The sequence below is a fragment of the Amblyomma maculatum genome, chromosome 4, assembly GCF_055883805.1.
Source record: "Amblyomma maculatum isolate TAMU_Amacu chromosome 4, ASM5588380v1, whole genome shotgun sequence".
In the NCBI taxonomy this organism is placed as follows: domain Eukaryota; kingdom Metazoa; phylum Arthropoda; class Arachnida; order Ixodida; family Ixodidae; genus Amblyomma; species Amblyomma maculatum.
In genome coordinates this window covers 205,244,926-205,265,729 of record NC_139347.1, presented here as the reverse complement: position 1 = coordinate 205,265,729, position 20,804 = coordinate 205,244,926, and the positions used below count along the sequence as shown (strand labels likewise).

Genomic DNA, 20,804 nt, shown 5'->3' with positions numbered 1-20,804 from the left:
GTCAAACCGCACAACCGTGTAAAACCTTACTAAACCATGTAAAACTGTGGTTACAGAGCTTTCGCGTATGAGTAGGTTCAAGCCTTTCCTTTTTTTCATTAGGTCTCGCATCCCATTCCTCATTGAATGGGTGCGTTGACCATGAAGAATGAATGAAGGAAGCTTCAGCACCGTTTATCGTTTAGGCCATTTCAGAAGCTGCATTGTCATTAGCGCTGCCGCCATGCTTTTAAATCTTCAGTTTTTAATCTGCTTATTTTTACTTAATGTTATTCTAAATTTATATTTCTTTTTTACTTTATTCGTTTTATATACCACTAATATGATATAGTAATTGATTATTGTGGTTAGTAGGTCACTACAATTAGTAGAAATTACCATCATCATCATCATCGTCATCAGCCGGACTATGCCCACTGCAGGGCAAAGGACTCTTCCATTTTCCTCCAACTAATCTGTTCCTGAGCTAGCTGCATCCCCTTGACCCCTGCGAACTCCTTGACCTCATCCGCCCACCTAATTTTCTTCTGCCCCTTGCTACGCTTACCTTCCCTTAGAATCCAATTGGTTACTCTTAGAGACCATCGCTTATTCTCCCTTCGAACTACATGTCCTGCCCATGCCCATTTATTCTTAATTTCGACTAGAATGTCAGTAACGAGTTATTTCTTTGACCCACTCTGCGCGTTTCCTATTTTTTAACGTCACACCTACTATTTTCGTATGCCTTCTCGTAGTCCATGAATGCTATATATAGGGGGCTGATTATATTCCGAGCCCTTTTCTATCCGCTGGTTTATAGTGTGGATATGATCGATGGTAGAGTACCATACTAACTAATCAATAATTTGTACATAGAATAATTGGTTTACAGGAAAAGACAGGCGCTGTATGTGTCCCACTTCCTCTGTGACGCCTGAACCCCACCGTAAGGAAAAGTTCAGGTTAGCATTCATGCGCTTCTAAGAAGGAGGCTTTCTGATGAACGTCACGCTCTGGAGTACGTCATCCTGTACCCCCTCCAAACCTACCTGGACGACCATGATCACTGCTCATCTGAGCATTCCTTGAGCTGGACCTTACTAAAGCATTCGCCATTGTACTCACCGCCATTCTGGACGCTCTTTCATATCTCGATGTCGGGTCGCGTGTCCATGCTTACATCACCGCTTTCCTCGCCCACCGCACAGCCGAAATCTAATACAGCCCATTTGTTTCAGATTCCTTCTCTCTTAGCAACAAGGGTGCCCCTCAAGGTTCTGTCTCGTCTCTGCTTCTTTTGAACATCACCCTTTCTCCTCTGGCATATGCTCTACGCACTATCCCATCTCTGTCCCATGCGTTCTCCACCGATGATATTGACTACCGGTTATATTGGTGACAGGAGGCCACTCTCCAGGCGGGTGTGGATGCGATGGAGACCCACGCATGGGTATAGGATTGGGTTTCTTGCGGACAAAATAAGAGCTTTTGCTTTTATTGCGTCGCGGCGTAGCCCCCTTTCGCCATCGCCCATCACCATCTAGATTAACGGCACCTCTCTACATCTCGTCTCTATCGCCAGCATCCTTGGATTCTTCTTTTAGTCAAATGGCAAGCACACAGTCCTCATCACTTGACTCACAAGCACTCTAAACCAAACCACGCGTCTCATACGTCACATTGCAAACCACCATCACAGGATACGCGAACACGACTTCTGACGCTTCGTCCAAGCCTTTGTTCCTAGTCGCTTCATATATTCTCTTCCGTATATTTTTCTCGTACCGAGGAGGACATAGTCAACATCCTCATTCGCCAGGAGTATAAGTGTGTCCTGTCAATTCCCACATCAATATCGACAGCTCGGGTACTATCTTTGAACATCAGCAACTCCTTTACAGAGCTGACGGAAGCCCTCGCACGGTGCAGCTCCTCCGTCTTCCCCGCACCCGCCCGTGTCACGCACCTGTAAATACGCCATCAAACTCCCCCTTTTTATCTCTCTTCCCACCTCACTGTATATATTCTCCCACATCTCCCTACTAATAGCCTATTCCCTACCTAAAATATGCACCCCAAACACCACCCCTCCCACTAGAAGCGCGAGCCTCAGCTCACTGGCATCAGTACGAACGGCAATCAGCCGGGGCCAAGTGGATGCAGCCCCGTACTTTTTGTACCCAGCCTGCGTCCTTACAGTCACAATTCTGTCCGACTAGTCTACACTTCGACTTTTGTTGAGGCTGAAGAGGCAGCTATTGCCCTTGCTATCAAGTAAATCTCTGTGGAATACCTTTTCAGTGCCTCGAAGCCTGCTGTCTACAACTACGCGCTTGTGCGTGTTGCACCCACTGCCATCGGTACGCTGCTAGCGGTAGCGTCCTTTCTCGCCCCATCCAAATCATTTGCGTGCCCGCTCACGCGGCCCATCCTGGTAACGAGGCGGCGAATTTTATCATTCACGATTCAACTGATCAAGCAAGCCCGCCACCGCAGGGAATGGATACACGCCACGCGCTCCTTACATATACTGTCTCTATCGTACCACCTTCCCCATCTTTATCCCGGGAAGTACTCGCCGGCTTGCCACATAAGTGGCAGCTTGCGTGCCGATTACGCTCATATCCTGTACTCCTCCGTGGCACACGTGCCTTCTGCCTTTTGGCACCTAATCAGTCCTCAGCACCGAGTCGGATCTCCAACATCGGCTGGTGATCTGGGCAGAGGAAGCGGCGACTAGGCACGGCCTGTGCGCTACAACCAGCAGCCGGAAGGCAAACTTTCGAAGCGATATCTTCACTACGTTAGATAAAGCCGAGTTTCTCCGTGTGTTTTGTGTGTTTCCCAGGTCACCGTGGGATGCCAGGTCCTGAACCGTAGTTAAGTTTAAGGTCAAATGTCAAAGTGAGAGTGTGGGAAGGGTAAGGTACATTGCGGGGGCGCTGTGTGTCAGACGTGTCGTGGTGATGAGACTATTTACATATAGTCTCGAGTATACAAGGGGGCGCGGAGTAGTCAGAAGTTTTTATAGCAAATGGAAAAATACTGAAGTCGTTTCTGGATTTGGTAACACTCTCGTTTGCGACATGTGTTTTCAGTAAAAAACTTTACCAAGTTTAACCGTAAGGAGAACTCAGAGCTTTACCTGGCGTTGCCGCGTGAAGCCATCGCGACATACTTGGTTTAACCAAAGCTAAGCCTTCAGTCAATTTTTGGCCTTCTCACCAATGAAGGATTTTCACCACCACCACAATCACTACTAAGGTTCGCATACACAGTCATGGCTTCACTTTTTCGTCCACGGTTTGGCGACACCAACGCAGCCTAATAATTATTTCGCAGTAGCAAAAAAGCGAGGCCTTAAACTGTTGGTTGGATAGATGTGGTAATGCGTATGGTATGGCGAGACTCAAATGTTTGGAGGCATAATGCGTAGTGTTCAACGGAAAACTCGGTGTCTAGCTATTCTAGGCGGCTTATCCGCAAAACGTCTCGAGGAGGCTAAATGTTACGTTGGCCAAGCTACCGATACTCCACCTTCATCTTCTGCGATTGCATATGTATCCCATGTGAAACTCTTCCTGACCCTACAGTGCTCTTCACACCATCCAATCTTTTTGTCTTGCGATTTCTTCCTCCACCCTGCACCTCCACCATGTGTAAGGCGGGATTTAAGCCACTGGTAGCCATCAGGAACGGAGTGCAGTGTTGACCTAGTTCGTCGGCAGGTAGTAAACTGCCGGACCGCGAAGCGTCTGCTATTTCTATGCGTCCATTGTCGCGTTGCTGAACTTCATTACAGCTCAGAGTGCCTGGAAAATCCGGATTGTTCCACACATTTGTGATGTCAGAGGGAATTGGTTATGCCTAACGCGTTAGAAAAGACGTCGTAATATGACTGAGGCGTCGTATAATGGCATGCAAAAATACTAAGGAAAGCAATTGCGATGTGAAGAAGTTTGGCTACATCAACGGCAATCGAACCTGTGAGCCTTGCGTCGTAAGTCAGACACTATACGCTATGGAGGCATGCTTAATCGATAAGGTTAAGGGGGATTTTCTGGATCGAGTGGCAAATAAAATTGATTAAACTAAACTAAAAACAAAAACATCGTGTCTGCCTGAAAAAGTCGCATGCAAACAGGATTCCGCTAATGGTCGGCTCCGAAGTCCTAATATCGGCTGCCTAGCACATTCGGAAATATGCCATGGGCAACGCTATTTTTGTGTGACGTTCGCATGGAATGATCATAGCAGTCCTCGCCTTTTTCGCTGAGCGCCGGAACTCAGCCGAGGTCCGCATAGCTGCTAGAGGCAGCCGATGAGGCCATCCACTCCAGGCTGGCGGCGTCTGGTAGCAGGCACGTCTCCGACGCCGACTCCTCGAACGAAAAGAACGAGGAGCGCTCGTCCTCTTCACTGAAGGCGTCTGCACACCCGTCGGCAAAGATGATGAAAGCCGGCGTAACGTTTCAAGTCCTGACACTGCCAAAGCCACATCCGATAGCAGCTTTAACTAAAATTTGGCCTTTGAGTTTTACAAGGTGCTTGCACCGACCATATCGACATTCTATAACTATATTTGTAATGCGTGTGACGGTGCAGATTGCGCATAAGTACTGCATGCACATTTCCAGATTACATCACATTTGCCGCGTGTTCACCTCGAATGCCTCGAAAAGAACGAAGAAAATCCCAGTGCTAAGCTCAGCTGTTTAACGTATTATTCTGCGAAAGCTATTAAAGTGCTGTGTTGTTGATGCTGGACAAATAAACTCTAGAAGACCCGGATAAGGCCTCGGCCGCTACTTAGCACCCGGGCCACGCCAGTGCGGATAAATCAATCAATGCATAGCGTACTACTGAGCAGTAACAACTTGTTCGTAGATGCATTGTGGAGGCCAGTTACTGGCATAAGTAAACCCAGCAGACCACAAGCATTTGGATCCCGCTATAAAATAAACTAAAAGAACCACTCGCCATTCAGGATATCGCCGGTATTGGGCTTGCCTTGCAGCAGGGACCCAGAGCTCGGCTGGCGGTTGCTGCTGCTTCCGAGCACTTTGATTGGAGGCGCCTCGCCGCTCAGAGGAGGCGTGCGCCTATTCGATTCTTCGCGCACATAGCAGTGGGCCACAGCGGTGGCCTCGGTGGCGCGACGGTCGAGAACTTCGCGATATCCGCCTCTACTACGCTGCGCAGCTGTGAACTCAGGCCTCACCATCGTCGTCCCTTCTGTCTCCGTCCAGCTGTCCCTAGTGTCCTTAATCTGAGATTGGACGGCTGTAATGCCCGATGTCGGACCGCTTGTCCTTCCGCGGATCCTAAAAAGGCCCGGAAATTCTTGCGAACCGAGCATTGGGATGCTCAGTAAAAGCCCCGTCGAGGAACTGGGCTGCAGGATGGAATTGTATATGGATTCGAAGCAGGCACCCTCCAGTATCGAGGGCCGCCTGCTCCGCACGCTCTTGGGGCTTCCGGTCCGGGTGTGTGACAGCTCGCTCGCGCTTGGCTCCAGCACAACGCTGCAGCCGAGTGCGCTTGGCGACCCGGCGTCTACACGGCTCGCCTGTGTCGGGGTCTCTGACAATAGCAGGTTATCTGGAGAAGGCAGCTCAGTGGTCCTCGAGAACGACTCCGGCGTTCCAAAAGCCGCCGAAAGCATCTTAATGGACGCCAAGAGGTCGCGCTCGCGAGCATCCCACTGAGGACAGGTGGGTGTCAATGGCCTCTCGGCTCCAGGCTTGGAAGTCAGGATGGGCGCAAAGCCGTCCGTGCTGTCTTCGGCCACGGTTATCTGGATCGGGCTCTTCGCAAGGTCTAGCATGTTACCGCTAAACATGTCGCCAGTCACCAACTCGCAGACCTTGGGCTCCATAGCCTTCGCAACGGCCTGAGGGTTCCGCAGTTCGATTTCGCAGACGACCTCGGTGATCGTTTCCATCTTATGCTGCTCACCGCTGGGACCCCAGGTGGCATGGTGCCTGGCGACTAGTGGATCTGGTGACGCCCCTGTAGAACGAGGCATCACGGAAGCTGTCGATGAGAGTTGCTTCTTATGATGATCGCTCAAGCCAGGTGACGATTGTTTGGCGGCGTTGGCAGACGAGTCACGCGGTGTCCTCGCGGTGTCCTCAGGATCTGCTACTCTCTGGGCGACGCCAGAGGCTGGATGCACCTGTGGAGAAGGATCGCGGCTCATGGGGGCGGCGTTGTTGGTGAAAGAATGACTTCGATCGATTTGTTGCGCGATGTACTGCGTCTCATCCAGCGGCGGAACCGCAGCAATCGAGGCCGGAAGTGGACGCGGCGACGTGGTCGATCGCTCGTGAAGGTAGTGCTTGTTGCCCATCATGATGACGCGAATGATATCGTCACCCCACCGGCGTTCCTTGGCTTCGAAGCGACCAACACGCTGGCGTTCGCCCGTGTTGGGTCGCTTGGGCACCCACGAACTTCGATCTTCTTTGCTGTCCTGTCGCTTTGCTTGCTGGAGCATGCGCAAGCGCCGACGAGGTCTGGCAGACCTGTCCTCTAGAGAGGACGCTCGGGGTGACGAAGGTGAATCATTCCGTGGTTGCATTTGCTGCTCGCTCTCCTGGTGGTGCAGCTGAAGCTGTGGCTCCCACTGGCTGGGGTGGAGCTCCTGGAGTGCTTGCGATTCGGGCTTCGTATTGTCAGGAAGATTCGTTCGTGATTTTCTGTCTCCCGTCTCTTGAAAGGGAGCGGCCAGATTGGCGAGCTCTTGCAAGCACGTCAAGTCTGTCACACGGTGCTCGATGCTGACATTCGAATCTGACGACAGGAAAGGCAGCGTGGTCGACGCTGACGGAAGCAATGGTCCTTCGTCCGACCGGCAGAATGGATGGCTCACAATGCTGTTCCTTGAACTCGCTGCCTGTGAAGGCGGCAGCGGTGCGGTGCATTTTGTCAGTTTCTTGGGGCCGCACCGCTCGACCAGGTTTTGGTTTTGTCCTATTTCTGGGACTTCTGTTCTTACCTGTGTTCTGGTTTTCCCGCCGGCTTTCTGACCTGGTGCATCTGGAGCAATAGCAGCTGGCTGCTTCGCTTTATTTTCTGCGTTTCCGTTCTTGTCATCCAGCTTTCTTTTTTCGGTATTGCCAATGGAACCACCGCGGGACACTTTGAAAGCGTGAATACTTTTTTGTTCGTCTTCATTTTTGCTGCTTTCCAAAATGTCTTCTGACGTGCTGTCGCTGTTGGCGCTGTTTTTCTTGTCGACTGGGAAGAAAATAATTCCCCCCCCCCCCAAAAAAAAAAAAAAAATAAGCAGGGTTACACTTGCGTTATCCGCACTCGTAAATGATCGTCTATAAAAAGAATCACTTCGAAATGCTTGTATTGACACACTACAAACGTTCTACGGGACTGTGAGCATTATGCCCAAGAAAAGTATCTGTAATAAAAATTGTTCTTCTAATCCGTCTCAATTTGTAGTGAAACACTATAGTGATAAGGATGTTATAACGTTCGCTATTACCAAGAGGCTATATTATTTAAGCTAAGTTTGTTTTTAATCTCAACAGAAAGCGTCAGTAATTGTACGGCAAGGGTATACGTATCCGTAATCTTATATGATGAGTAGTTGAAAAAAAAAGGGGGGGTGGACGAGGGTTACCTTGGCTTTTGCCTTGCTATACGAGCGAAGGCTCTGCTAAGCATGGTTTTGCATGATTTAAGTACGCGATTTCGCTGTTTGAATTTGAGGGACGCTGCAGCTTCGCCTTTAGCGCAGACGTGATAGCGCCTTTACTATCGTGTTGTCATTCCGTGATTTTCTTTAATCATGAAATCTTTTAGCTTTCGTTCTGGGTGAGCTTGAAGCGACGTAGAAATAGAACCGAGAGCGAACATCCAGGAACCGAGTTTCACTCATTCAGGCATAGAGTTTAAGTAATCCGAGCCCCGAAACGGAAACATTCAGCGAAAAGTTTGTTTGGTTTGTGGCGTTTAACGTCCCGAAGCAACTCAGGCTATGAGAAGTGTGAAGATGCCACATATTTACTTATGCACCAATTTACAATTCACGCAGAGACTCGAAGACTTCCGTATGCTGTGCGATGTCAACGCATGTGGAGAATCCCTGGTGGTCATCAAATCAAAATTTCCGGAACACTCCACTTTGGCGTCTTTCATAGCCCGAATCGCATTGGAACGTTTTCGGGGAAAGAAAAGTGCAGTATCAGCCTCAGTATTCAGTGGGTACCTCTGGTTTAGCGTTTGTGCTCTAAAAAAATGACCGAATTCCCATTATTTCGACCTCTTCGACCAGTGCATTCGTTCAATGCCGCCTTAAGTATAGCACATGCCGCGTCGCGCGCGTTCTCATAGTACCGATACTGTGCGCCTGTTTCATTCAGGGACTTGGGACGGCGTTCTTCTCTACCCAACTTATTACGGTTTGAAGCGAAGGCTTCACTACGCCGTGTATCAGCCAAAGTCAACCTGGGAGCCGCCTCGACCTTCAATGAGCCAAAGGTAAGAGTGTGCCTTTATAGCTTACATTCTAGGGTGTAAAGTCACTTGACCTTCGACCTTAGGCCTTTGATAGCAGATATAGCGTCACCTGTTCCCTATTGTAGTGGACGGCATCCTGGACTCCATACAGTCTCGCCAATTTAATTGCCGCAGAACCGTGTCAACACATATCTAAATATAGGCCGAACCAAAAGAAACCAAGCAAAACTACGCTTTCGCTTCGCCTAAGTTTAGCAGGATTAAACACGAGGCAATTTTTTTTAAATTTATTTGTTATCAATATCAATAGTGCACATAGTACTTTGTAATTGTTTAAGCCCTCCATTTTATAAGAAATACGCATATGCCTGTTAGAGGGCAGCTTGGCGTCTTGGACTCGAGAGAACAGGAGAGCAGTGGGTGGCCACTCGAACCCCTCATGCTGGAGGTCTTGTCTAAAGGAGAGTGATTCGTTCATCCCTAATCGGCGCTTTGAGATCATGATTGCTTAGCACCTATTTGGGTGGCCTATTTGGGTGGCCGCAACGTACAGCAAGCACCAATTTGCTGCTAACGGATTTGATAAGCGTAGATGCTGAAGCTCATTTGGGTACAAGCCTTGAAAAACCTCTTGCTATGGATTTATGTAATGTGCTTGACAGTAAAGGATTGAGAAAAATCTTACCTCAGTGGCTGTTAGGATGCATCTTTCAACCGCATGAAATGAGTATGAACAGGGAAGACGGCACCATGACGGAGCGCGGAACTTCCAAGTGGCTATTGCACAGACGCGTCACATTCATACAGTACTCGCTATAACACAAGAATCTAACAGGTAACCATCACAGAGCACTGGCACACTGGCGTGTGTGGGAAAGCACTTTATTCAGATAGAGAAACTCTTTATCGGATAAGGAGACATGGTTTCCTGACACATGAGCCAGATTCCCTTTTAATGCAGTAGGCTTCGTATATGCACGTTTCTGCATAATCGGGACGCGAATGTTTTCAAGATTGTCGTTTAGCAAAACCTTGGCGTGCAACCACAGTACTGCCGACAACGCCTCCGCCGCGTAATCTAACCCGAAGTTCCCGTGTTCGATTACGACCGCCGGCGGTTGCGTTTCGATGGAGGCGAAACAGAGTGGCGTCCGTATGCGGTCAGTGCACGTTGAAGAACTCCAAGGGGTCGAAATTTCCGGAGTCCTCCACTACGGCGTCTCTTTTAGCCTGAGTCGCTTTTAGAACATTAAACCCCACAAACCAAACCAAACTGCCTACAATGGTCGGCCACACGCCCCGCCCTCTCCCCCAATTAGCCTACTCCTGCTTGGTGCTCCAGAAGCCTGACGATTATGCAACGTCCAGTTTGTCCTATGTAGCGTTTGCCCAGGACGGGTATTCGGTAGATAACCCCACTTTTGCACGAGGCGAATCTGTTTACATGTTTGATGCTACATTCCTCCTTGTTCTTTCCTAGCACCATACGCACAAGCCAGCAAGTTTTTCGGGACCAGTAAAGACTACGGGGATATTCCCTCTCTGAGCCACTTTTTTAGGATATTGCGGGTCTTAGCTTCGACGGTGCTTCGGTTCCTTCCAGATCAAATGTACACGCCGCGTCTTTGGATGTAGTTTTTTTTTCCCTTCAAAATTACAATAGCCGAGTTAAGAAAAAGCTGAAGCATACTTAATTTTCATGCAATACTAAAAGCCACTGGGGCAAGCAATCGATAATAATTTTAGGAGCCTAAAAGAGTTCGTCCTGAGGTATAAATAAAATTTGTCGGTGACATCCATAGAAAAGGTAAACAATAATTCATTGCAGATTTCATTGTCCCGGATAAATACCATAAGCTTTTCTGATTTCCAAATCATGAAATTCTTGATTTGGAGCACGATCAAATGTTTTTGAAAAGTATTTTGAGACAGCCACTTGCGACATTTTGCGCTCTTAGGAAAGGGCTCGAAAGGGAACACCTTGCTTGTGTGTTATCGCAAAAAAGATAGGCTATGTGCCCCGCTTCTTTTTCGAGACTAGTTTCCTAAAATTTATTAAGTTTCACCTATCCCACAAGGCCAACGCTAGCTTTTTTGAGCCTCGGAGCCCAGAATTTTGTGAAGAATGGTTTTTTACGTAACTTCCTCCGATTTTCTGGGATAACGCGAGATAGGTGTAACAAAATTGAAATCATTCGAAACATTCGAAATCATTAAAGGTCTACACTAATGGGTCACCAAGAAGTGTAAACAACTCCATAACACTGATAGATATTGAACCACCCATCATTCTCTCGCAAAAATGTTTGATCTAGCTTCTGCAAAGCCAGAGATATCGGCCATTAAAAATGACCCTTCCAAGTTTCCCTCCCAACTCGTACGCCGAAGGGAGTCATAAAAAATAAAGAATACGAGAAACTTCAAAGCTCCGCCCAGAAATACGTCACTTCGACGAACTTCCGGTTGCCGCGCGCTCGCTCTCTGGCGTACTCGGGTCAACCCATCCTCGCTCGCACACTAAGGAGTTTGCCAGTTCGCGCAGCACAACCGCGGTCACGCGAAACCGTGGTTAGCCCATGTTACACGGCGGACCAAACCATGGTTACACCACGAACCGCGGTTATCGCAAAACGAGCTTGGCGACCTCGGTTTGCGTCGTTAGCCGAGGTTATGGCGGCGTATGTTGACGGAGGCTACTCGTCGGCGCCCGAGTGCGCGAAGCGTACGAGCGGGTCTGCTTCACAAAGTTATTTATTTGCCCACTGTATCACGTTCAAAGATCAATGTATAGAATATGCGGTGTCTACTGTGCCACCCGACGTCTTCGATTACGGCCGACAGCGCAGCGACTGCGTACTAAAGCCTTGTCCTGCCTGCAGTATCGTTTGAACGGCTTGTTGCTGAGCAGAACGTCAACAAATGCGCGGCCTTAGCTGTAGTGAAAGTACACGAGTTTGCAACGCCTGCAGCACGGGATGCCGCGAGCAGGCTGAGGTACGTTACACTTTACCGCGGCGGTGAGGCGCGCGAGCACGGCGAATGACGGCGCCGTGCGTGACCGTCCCTAGTCGTCGCTAGGCCTAAATTGTTTCGCTTCGAAGCCGCGGCGGTCGGCCCTTTGGAATTGATCAACGCTGTCGTAAATCGTCTACTTATGAAACTGCCTTATTGTGAATCCTATCCTGCCATAGTAAAATAATCATACAATGAACTCTGATGACGCATTAATCGCAGAGCTAGTACGAGCCGATCGGATGAGCCGAAATCTACCAGCGGCAGTTGGCTTGAGCAGAAAACTTGCTTGTATCACGGCTATTGCTCTTACCAGCAATTTGCGGCTGGTCAGCGATCCTCACGAGGGCTTCATGCTTGATATTCGGCTCAGTATTCCAGACGCCAACAAATTTTAGCACGCTTTATTTCGGACATCAGCGCTAACGATCCGCCGTGTCGTTCGCGTACAGTATGCGGGAGGAGGGGCCACAGCGGCGGTGTTTACGGCAGTCGAGGAGGTGCTGCCATCGTGGGGTGCTTGACCGCCTGAGGAGGCGCCTGATTGCTTTTATAGGAAGGGAAAGGCGCGGCAACTGTTACTTGTTTTTCTGCGAACACCTTAACCGCGCCGTAAGGGAAGGGAGGAAGGTGGGAGTGAAAGTGGAAAGAGAGAAAGAGGAGCCGTAGTGAAGGGCTACGGAGTAATTTCGACCACCTGAAGATCTTTAACGTGCGCTGACATCGCACAGCACACGGGCGCCTCTTTGTTTTGCCTCCATCGAAACGCAGCCGCCGAGGTCGGGTTCGAACCCGGGTGCTCCGGCACAGTAGTCGGGCGTCTTACCACTGCACCGCCCCGGCGGGGCGAGGAGGCGCCTGAGGAGATAGCGCAGCGCACGAGCAGACGACTTTCGCGGCTACCGGAAGTGTGTCCGTGACGTCATGGCTACAGTGGCCGCAGCGAATGGCAGCTTCTAGCAAGCCTTGCCAGTCAACTCATCCGGGACGTCATGGTTTAAGACAATACTTCCGTGCGACATCGCCAAGCGACATCCTCTCTGCCCGCGAATTTCAAAAAACGCTGTTTTTAAAAATTAATACATCGCTGGCTTTGTGCAAGGCGTTATACTTTGGGTTAATGCTCAAAATGATTCGTTCTATACATTGAACACGTTTATCAGTGGCTTCTTGGTGACCATTTCTGTGGAACTTTAAGGCGATGTCATGCTTAAGGTGATCGATTGTTTCTTTTACTTGTAGTTTTTCTTACTGCTTGACCCGCTTCGACGCAAGGCAATTAACACCTTCCGAAATCTTGGATCTTCGATTAGACCTATCATTGTGCCTTTGTTGGGCACCAGCTATTATTTTATCATATGTGTGACATGCGTATTTCTCAACGCCTTTACACAGCCTACTTGGCCAAGGTTTTTAGGTTTTTAGACGACTACGTTTCCCTGAAAGCGATCACACATGAGTGAGGGTCATGACAGCGTTGAAACGGACTCGAGAAATCTTTACAGAGTACGCTTTCGGGTTAAGCTTCACCTATGAGGTACCAGCGCAAGGATACTTGTAATTATTAGACATATGCATTATTGTTTGTGAAAAGTGCGTGCTGAAGGTATTTAGCCTAGCTTAAAAAGTTATTTTAAACCATCAGTCCGCTCTTTCTAAGATTGTTAAAATGAGTATTTCAAAAAACTATCTCCATGTAGTTCTGAGCAAGTCCTGCAAAAATGAAATTCTACATAGCCTATAGTTTGCAGCTGGAAAGACTGCGAGATGATCAGCTCTGTGTTTCAGATCCCGGACAAGGAAACTAGGCAACGCGCAACGTACGAGGCCCGATGTCATTCCTTATTATCATCAAATATCCTTAAAAAAATTGGCTCAAAAGGGGTACATCCCGGAAGTCTTTACTGCTCCCAAAAAACTGGCTGGTTTAGGCAGTGTGGTGCTGGGAAAGCAGACAAAATGCTGTATCAAGCACGGAGACAGTTTCATCGCGGCAAAAGTGGGATATTTTACCGAATACCCCCATCCTGTGGCCAAAACAGCATTGGACAAACTGGAAGTTTCATAAACGTCAGAATCCTGGAGCACCAAGAGGGGGGCACGTGACCGCCATTGCCGCCAGTGCTGTGGTTGCACAGCTAAGTTTTGCGAAACGAGAATCTTGGAAATAATCGCGTCTCAACTAATTAGCGAAACTTATGAAGCTTACTCCATTAAGAAGGCATCTGTCTCTTGTATCAGCAACCCGTATATTTCCTTATCCGATAGAGTTTTTATAACTGAACAAAATGCTATCCCCCACATGCCAGCTTGCCAGTGCTCTGTGATGATTACCTGTTAAGTTTCTGTTTGATTGCTATTAGTGTATACATGTGACGCATCTGTGTAATAAAATCACTTCAAGTTCCGCGCCCCGTCCTGTTGCCCACTTTCTTGTCCACTTTCATTTCACGCGATTGTAAGATACATTACAATACCAATTACCAACTAGCCCGCGTTTCTCTATTATATTTGCTACTCAGTGGCTTCTGCCTATGATGACTGGCTTACCTCCGGCAAAATAAGCCTCACCAGGCATCTGGTAATCTTCTTCAATTTCGGCGAGAACATCAGCAAATGGCCTCTCTTGAAAGTTAACCCGTTTCTTTAAATCGCATTTCTTGGCTTTCCCATCCTGCACTTTAGCAGCCACAAGAGTTCGCTCGTCAGTGGGTATCATCATAGGAGAAGTCACATCGACAGAGTCGTTTAAGGTGGCCCGGAGACCTCCCTGAGACGTTTCGCTTGATTCAACATCTATACTTCCTAGAACGGCTTCAGGAGATGTCAGGTTCCAGTTGTTTTCCACCCTGGGATACCTGAACGTTTGCTCCAAGCCTATGTCGGTTGCGGCGGCCTCTAGCTCCTGCCTCAGCGAGATGGCCTGTCCTGTCCCGCTGTTCCTCGGGTCACTGGGTGATATGTAGCCTTCTAATCTGCTTTCCTCCGAAGGCGTTTCGCCGGATACGCTGAAGCTATCTCCCCATGCACACATTTTGGGAGTATTTCTCCCCACGCTTAGGCGATCGGAACTACGTCTAAGTACGACTTGCTGTGTTGAAGTCGCCGGCCTTTCGTCTCCAATTCCGTTGTCTCTAACTGTGTGCGGATGAAGAAAATTCCTCCCAAGTCGAGGTTCAGATCCTCTGACTGCTGGCACGTTGAGCGAAGAAACATCTAGTATTACATGGCCTACGCCATTCAGAGTATCATTTTTAACTTGTCCGATCGCCTTACTATCCGCCGCTGACATGTCGAACTTCTCTAATGTCTTGGTGTAAAATGGTGGAGAACACGCCGGCGGTAGTCTATTGGTCGTATACTGTGGTGTAATCTGTAGACGGCTGTCTTTCACGGAGCCTTTAGAGTGAGTAATGGTTGCCGTAGGAGAACCACCAGTGGAAACTACAGGCGTCGAACTGGGCTCGCAAGGTAGTGGCGTTGTCTTTTCTGGAATTATCTTGCAAGGTGCGTCTTCCTGCGGTGCTGCTCGAGCTTGCCTTTGTGCATGCTGTTGGATGAGTTCTTGAAGGACGTCACTAAAGGCAGGGCTCTTTGTTGTCGAGGTACCGGAAATTACTGTAGTGCCAGATCTCGGCGACAATGGCACATTTGCTTTGATGATACCCACGTTCTTCGCTCCCTTCTCAACATCCCAGTGGCTATCCTTCACTACGTCCACGAGGTCTGCTTTTGCGGGTGGCTCAGAATCATCCTTTGCAACTTCAACAACAGGTGGTGGTGCTTCTTTCGTGACGACCTGGCCGGGTTTGCTTGGCAGCGAATCAGAAAAGATGCGCTTAAGGAAACTGAGTCGCCTCCCGCTCTGTTCTCGCTTCTCTGGTACGGAAGAAGTTTTCTCCGCCATCGTCTTTGTTTCTTTGAGTGGAAGAACTTGAGGCTTCGCAATCTTTTTTTCGATCTGTTTTGCAGGCGCTTCAACAACGTTCGCAGCTCTTTGCTTTTCCTCTATTTCCTGGACTAACTTGTGGACGGGGACGGTAGTCTTCTTCTCTATGATCTGAACTGACTTGCGGGCTTGACAGGTGGTGTCTAGCTCTATACCTGCAAAAAACAAGAGAAATGTCAATTTCGCACGATACCGGAAGCTGGAATGGGACCAGTGCAGCGAGAAACTTTTCACACATCAATATCGAACACTTTTGAGGTACTGGACATTCAGTTGCAGGTTAAAATGCATGATAATAACGAAAAAATATAAAGAGACTTCATGCGAAAATACTTGACACCTCGCTAAATCCTTGAAAGTCGAAGTGGTGGAAATGCTCTTTCCTTGCATTTGACAGGCTTAATAATCATTATTGTTGTAGTTGCTGATGGGTCTGTAAATAATTATAAAGAAAAATGTTAAAATGTAACCTAATTAAACCTAGTAGGATGTGAGAAAGTGTTTGCACACGAACGGAAATCGATAAAGACGATATAGGCAGAGACGACATGCTGTGAAGAGCGCGAGAGGGCGTTGGAGTCTGCACGCGGATAAAACCCCTTGATACTTTGAAAGTTACGCCAACGATTGAACTTTGGCGCCACCCCGCCGGTGTGGCGCAGTGGTTACGGCGCTCGACTACTGTTCCCAAGGACGCGGGATCGAATCCCGGCCTCGGCGGCAGCTTTTCGATGGAGGCGAAAAGCAAGGCGCCCGTGTGCTGTGCGATGTCAGTGCACGTTAAAGAACCCCAGGTGGTCGAAATTTCCGGAGTCCTCCACTACGGCGTCTCTCATAGCCTGAGTTGCTTTGGGACGTTAAACCCTACAAACCAACCAACTTTGCCGCCGCCGCGCTACCTCCTCGCCTCCTCCTCGCCCCTTGCGCGCCCCTTCGCTGAAGGCCGGCTCTCCGCCCGATTTCCTGAGCGACGATTGGTCTCCCTGCCGTTGCCCTTGGAAACCGACGCGCGTCCGGCGTTTTCCTTGTGTTTTCTTTTTCCTTCGCGCCATTTTTCTCCTAGTCTCGGCGAGCGAATATTGCGCGCTCTGCTTTTATTGCAGCGTGCAAGCTCTATGCCGTGCTGTTGCGCGTACAACTGCCGCAAGCGGCCTGAAGATGGTTATGTGGTATTCATGATATCTCAAGGCAAGCATGACGGCTTGCGCACGAGTCAATGGATTCACTAGATTAGTCGAAAGACGTTTATTCCTAGAAAGAACAGAGTTGTTTACGACGTCAGGTGCCTTTCTCACTCCCCGTAATAACGCGTCACCTGACGCTGAGTTTTTTATTCCTGCTTGCTCCTCAATATTTTTGCGGCGGCAGCATATTCATTGTATAAAATAAGGTTCTCTGCAGCATGCTGAATATTCTGCGAGGCTCCAAGGCTCCATCATTTAACACGCTTCGACTTCTGTACAGTCAGAAACAGGGCGCTATAATCTGCTTTTTGCTGTCAGAGATAACTGGAAAATTACAGTCTCTCGATTGCATTTGTCGCGATTTTTCTAGGATCCCTGGCCTCCTTCACTAAAAATCAAAATTCGGGCTTGTAGAGGAGCTAGCCTTTCCAGCTTGTACTTGTAGTGTGCGTCGGTTACTCGGGAGCAATTAATGCTGGCCCTGAAAAACTCTTTGGCAAGTAAACCCGAGGTATATTGCGGGTAATCTGCACTAGTTAGGTCGTACGGCATTTTTTTTTTCAATTCTTGAATGTGTTGCCATGCTTCGATGCACGCGTGGGTTAAAAAATATGCGTTCGTTTTATCAGAGATACGGCCAATGTGCAGGAGGTGTTCATATGATCACACACGCTTCACTTTAACCATGACTACTAGGCTTTGGCAGGTTACCTTCGCTTTGAAAGCTGGAGCTCTAAAACCGCGATTCCACGTATTCATTTATTGCGAGAAAAGTTATCCTATCGATGTCAAATCAGCCGGAATCATTGCATCAATTTTCTGTATTTACGAAACTTAAACAATCAATAATAATTATAGTTATGATGTAAAAATAGGGGAACATTTTGCGAGCAACAATTCTTAACACTGTAACATATTACTCACTTCAATTGTATGCAAGAAGATTTTTTTTTTCACCTAGCCTGAGTGATTAATTCATCGCTCTATGTTCTAGCTACATTTCACTGAAGACCAGTTTGAGCCGCCAATATTACACGAACTCGAAAAAAACAGGCCAAACGCAGTTCGATCAATTTTTTCTCACCGACCTGTCCTGAAGTAAGGGAAGCCTCCTCGACAGGGGCATGAACCTCGCTCTGATAGTAGTCAGTTATTTCTGTGGCTTGCTCTTTTCCCACCTCCATTTATGAGAAATCAAGAAAGTATAAGAATTAAAAGTCAATGTATAGTTGTCTCGTCAGATATTATGAGTAAATAGAGATATGACTGACAACGTAAGTCAATGAAAATTGAAGTATATCAATGGGTCATGGGGCGGCATCAGATTAAATAGTGATGGTTATGAATAGTGATAGGTAATGATGGTGACTGTTATGGATAATAATAGTAAATGATAGTAATAGGCCAGGATAGTGAGGTGATAGTGTTCGTTGCGGATAGTGACAGTTACGATAGGTCTCTGGCATTAGCAGATATAGTGATAGATAGGATAGCGATAGTTAATGAATTGGCAGTTATATGCTTTCTCATTTCCGCATGTTGAAGACCTATGTGCACCTTGTAATTTTTTTATTTGATTGTTGCTTTCAATGAAATCAAGCTCTTTTACATAGCGCATGAGACCACAGCATGCTTGCCTCAGAACTTCAGTGTGTCGGCAGTAGGGCCCACCACTTCTCCCAGTGTACCCTGCTGTCTTTTAACCACACGCGAAGTCAGTGAGGGGCCGCGTACTCATAAAATTATTTAATTCCTCCATCAGCATCATATCAAGAGTGCCGCGGCAAACCTGTTCCTTGCCTCGAAGCAGCAAGGAACAGCTCAAAATTTCAATTTATACAAAATTAACTAATTAACGCAGATTATCGCGGATCGCTAACTAGCACAGTGCCATTACACTTGGCCTAAGCTTTCCAACGGTATACGGTTCGATGTTGCAGCTAAAATTTAGATTTTAATTGCAATTTACTAAATATCAATGAATTTGGCTCAGTAATTGATCGAAATACATGTACAATTAACCAATAATCCAATCTCATGGTTGATCACGTGACATATACTATGGTTAGAGAGATAGCTTGACAGTAGCGAAATAGACTAAGTCCTGCTTTGACCTTCTCTGATCTTGAAGTTCAAAGCACCAGCCTGGATCGTTTTCCGAAGTTTTACCGCGGTGACAGATTTCACGCTCTAAAAAAAAACAAACACAAAGTCAGAGGCAGTACTAGATTAGGTGCACAAAGTAAAATTTTATCATGAGACTTAAAAAGTGTCTGTAGCACAGAACTCGCCTGAAAGATTTGTTTATCAGTATTCCCCCTTCAAACAGTTCTAAGAAGAAACCAATCAATTCATGAACTTTACTTTCGGCATTCTCAATGCTTTTCTCGCAATTTTTCAAAAATTTTGTGCACTCCTGAAGCTCAGACCTGGCCAAAAAGCTCGCGCTTCACTCGCTGCTGCGGCCGGCAGGCGGGCGTCAAGGAGAAAAAGCGTGTCGTGCGCAGCGCTCGCCGCCGCCGCGCGAGGAGAATCGAGGAGGAAAGCGCGGCGCGGAGGAGAGTGTCGCTACTTTCAAATTATCAAGGGACTGTACACGCGGATGATCGGCTGCTAGCTGTGAAGTATTCTTCTGGCTGCAAAAATTCCTAGTTCCGAGTCCGCTTCTCAGAGCTTTTTTTTTTTTCTTTTTTTTTTTGTGCGAGAGCATCAAAAACGAACACGTAAATCTGATACGGTTTCGCTATGTTTTGAACCTCTGGATTTTTGCTTTCGAACTAAAAACGTTAACGTCAACTGGCGTAAGCAAAATATGAATATGCGAGCGGTTTCAGAAAACATTTTTGAATATTACTAAAAATGAGACTTAGAAATAAAAACAACATTCACTAACGGCCCAACATGTTCATCAAAACTTAATTAAAAAGTTTTGTTTAATGTATATAATTAGAAAAGCGTGGCGCGCGAACGCGCCAGTCACGTATTATTTTTGCCTTTCGCGGGCTTTCTTGAGAGCTTGGAAAAAAGATACATGCGAGGCTTTCTTTATCGGAAGTAAATAGAATGGAGGTTTCCGTAGGTCTCTTCAACTTTGCAAATCCCATTTATTGTCTAAAGGCAACAGCTAGCAAATCAGGAAAATATTGTAATTACACCATATCGTAACATTAATTTAGTTTTATGAAATAAAAATTGCCTGTGATGCGTCAGCTGACTGTCAGCTGCATACAGTGGTTTCTCTGGCCTATCTCAAATGTTTCATTTTTACCCTTGGCTAAATTTAGCTTGGGCACCCTCTATAAGCGCCATTTGGCCTCTTGAAGCAATGATTAGTGCAATGAGTTTGCAGTTCGTCGTTCTGTTGATACCATGCTTGTGTTTTTCAAAGTGTAGGAAATTGCCTTTTAATTATCGCCTTTGCCTTCAGGGCAATCTCAAAGCATGTCTTTTGATCTACTGCAGCGCTCAAGGTTTTAAGTTATCATATTTTCCACATTCTACCTCCTCTTCAACAGTAAGTCGTCTCACCAAGGCAAGGATGATCGGACATCTGCTGCGACCTGTCGACCATGTCCGGAACAACTTTCTCCGGCTGAACTGCGGAGTCCATAGTGAGCACGATATCGGTAGACACGGCTCGGTCCTGTACTGAGGGCTTTGGCGTGTCGGCGCTTATCTGGTACCGTAGCTCTCTCATGAAGGAGTCCTCTGTGGTAGATTCCGTCTTGACCTGCTCCCTCAGCTTGGAAGTCGGCGATCGCAGCGGCTGAGAACTGGACTTGTCCCCGAAGAACCTGCAAGCGAATGTTTGCTTTCTGGAGTTTGTCGAGTGTGTAAACAACGCAAACCGTTGCATGACTCGATAAGAATATAACGGCAAGCGAATAACGTGATTCCTGCAACGCCTACAGCTGCGTTAGCCACAGGGTTATGACAGTCCTGTACTAGAAAAGTGCCAGTAAATAATAGGCACCCCAACACAAATAAACCCCAGTAGCTTTAGATAGTAAACTTAAGGTAACTTACAGTTGGAAGTTGTCCCCCTAAACTTGCAGCTCACCAACACGCTTTCAGTCGGCCCATTAATATTGCTGCGCGTTCTCAGTTCCCAGGCACTACAATATACTCTCTATGTGGTGCAGATCTGATCTAAGTTCGCTAAGGGACTTGCGATTTTACTTTTATTCCGTACATAATTT

At 47.5% G+C, this 20,804-nt stretch overlaps 1 protein-coding gene across 1 annotated transcript; it reads right to left on the bottom strand.

Annotated features, from left to right (window-relative positions):
- Window positions 1-4,268: 4,268 nt before the first annotated feature.
- On the bottom strand, window positions 4,269-20,373 carry LOC146194051 (uncharacterized). The gene is made up of 4 exons (XM_084600677.1): window positions 20,134-20,373; window positions 13,999-15,576; window positions 4,993-6,876; window positions 4,269-4,411 (listed from the first exon to the last, which is right to left on the bottom strand). The coding sequence occupies exons 1-4, from the start codon at window positions 20,300-20,302 to the stop codon at window positions 4,269-4,271; spliced, it is 3,774 nt and encodes a 1,257-aa protein (XP_084456803.1). The 5' UTR covers window positions 20,303-20,373.
- Window positions 20,374-20,804: the final 431 nt, after the last annotated feature.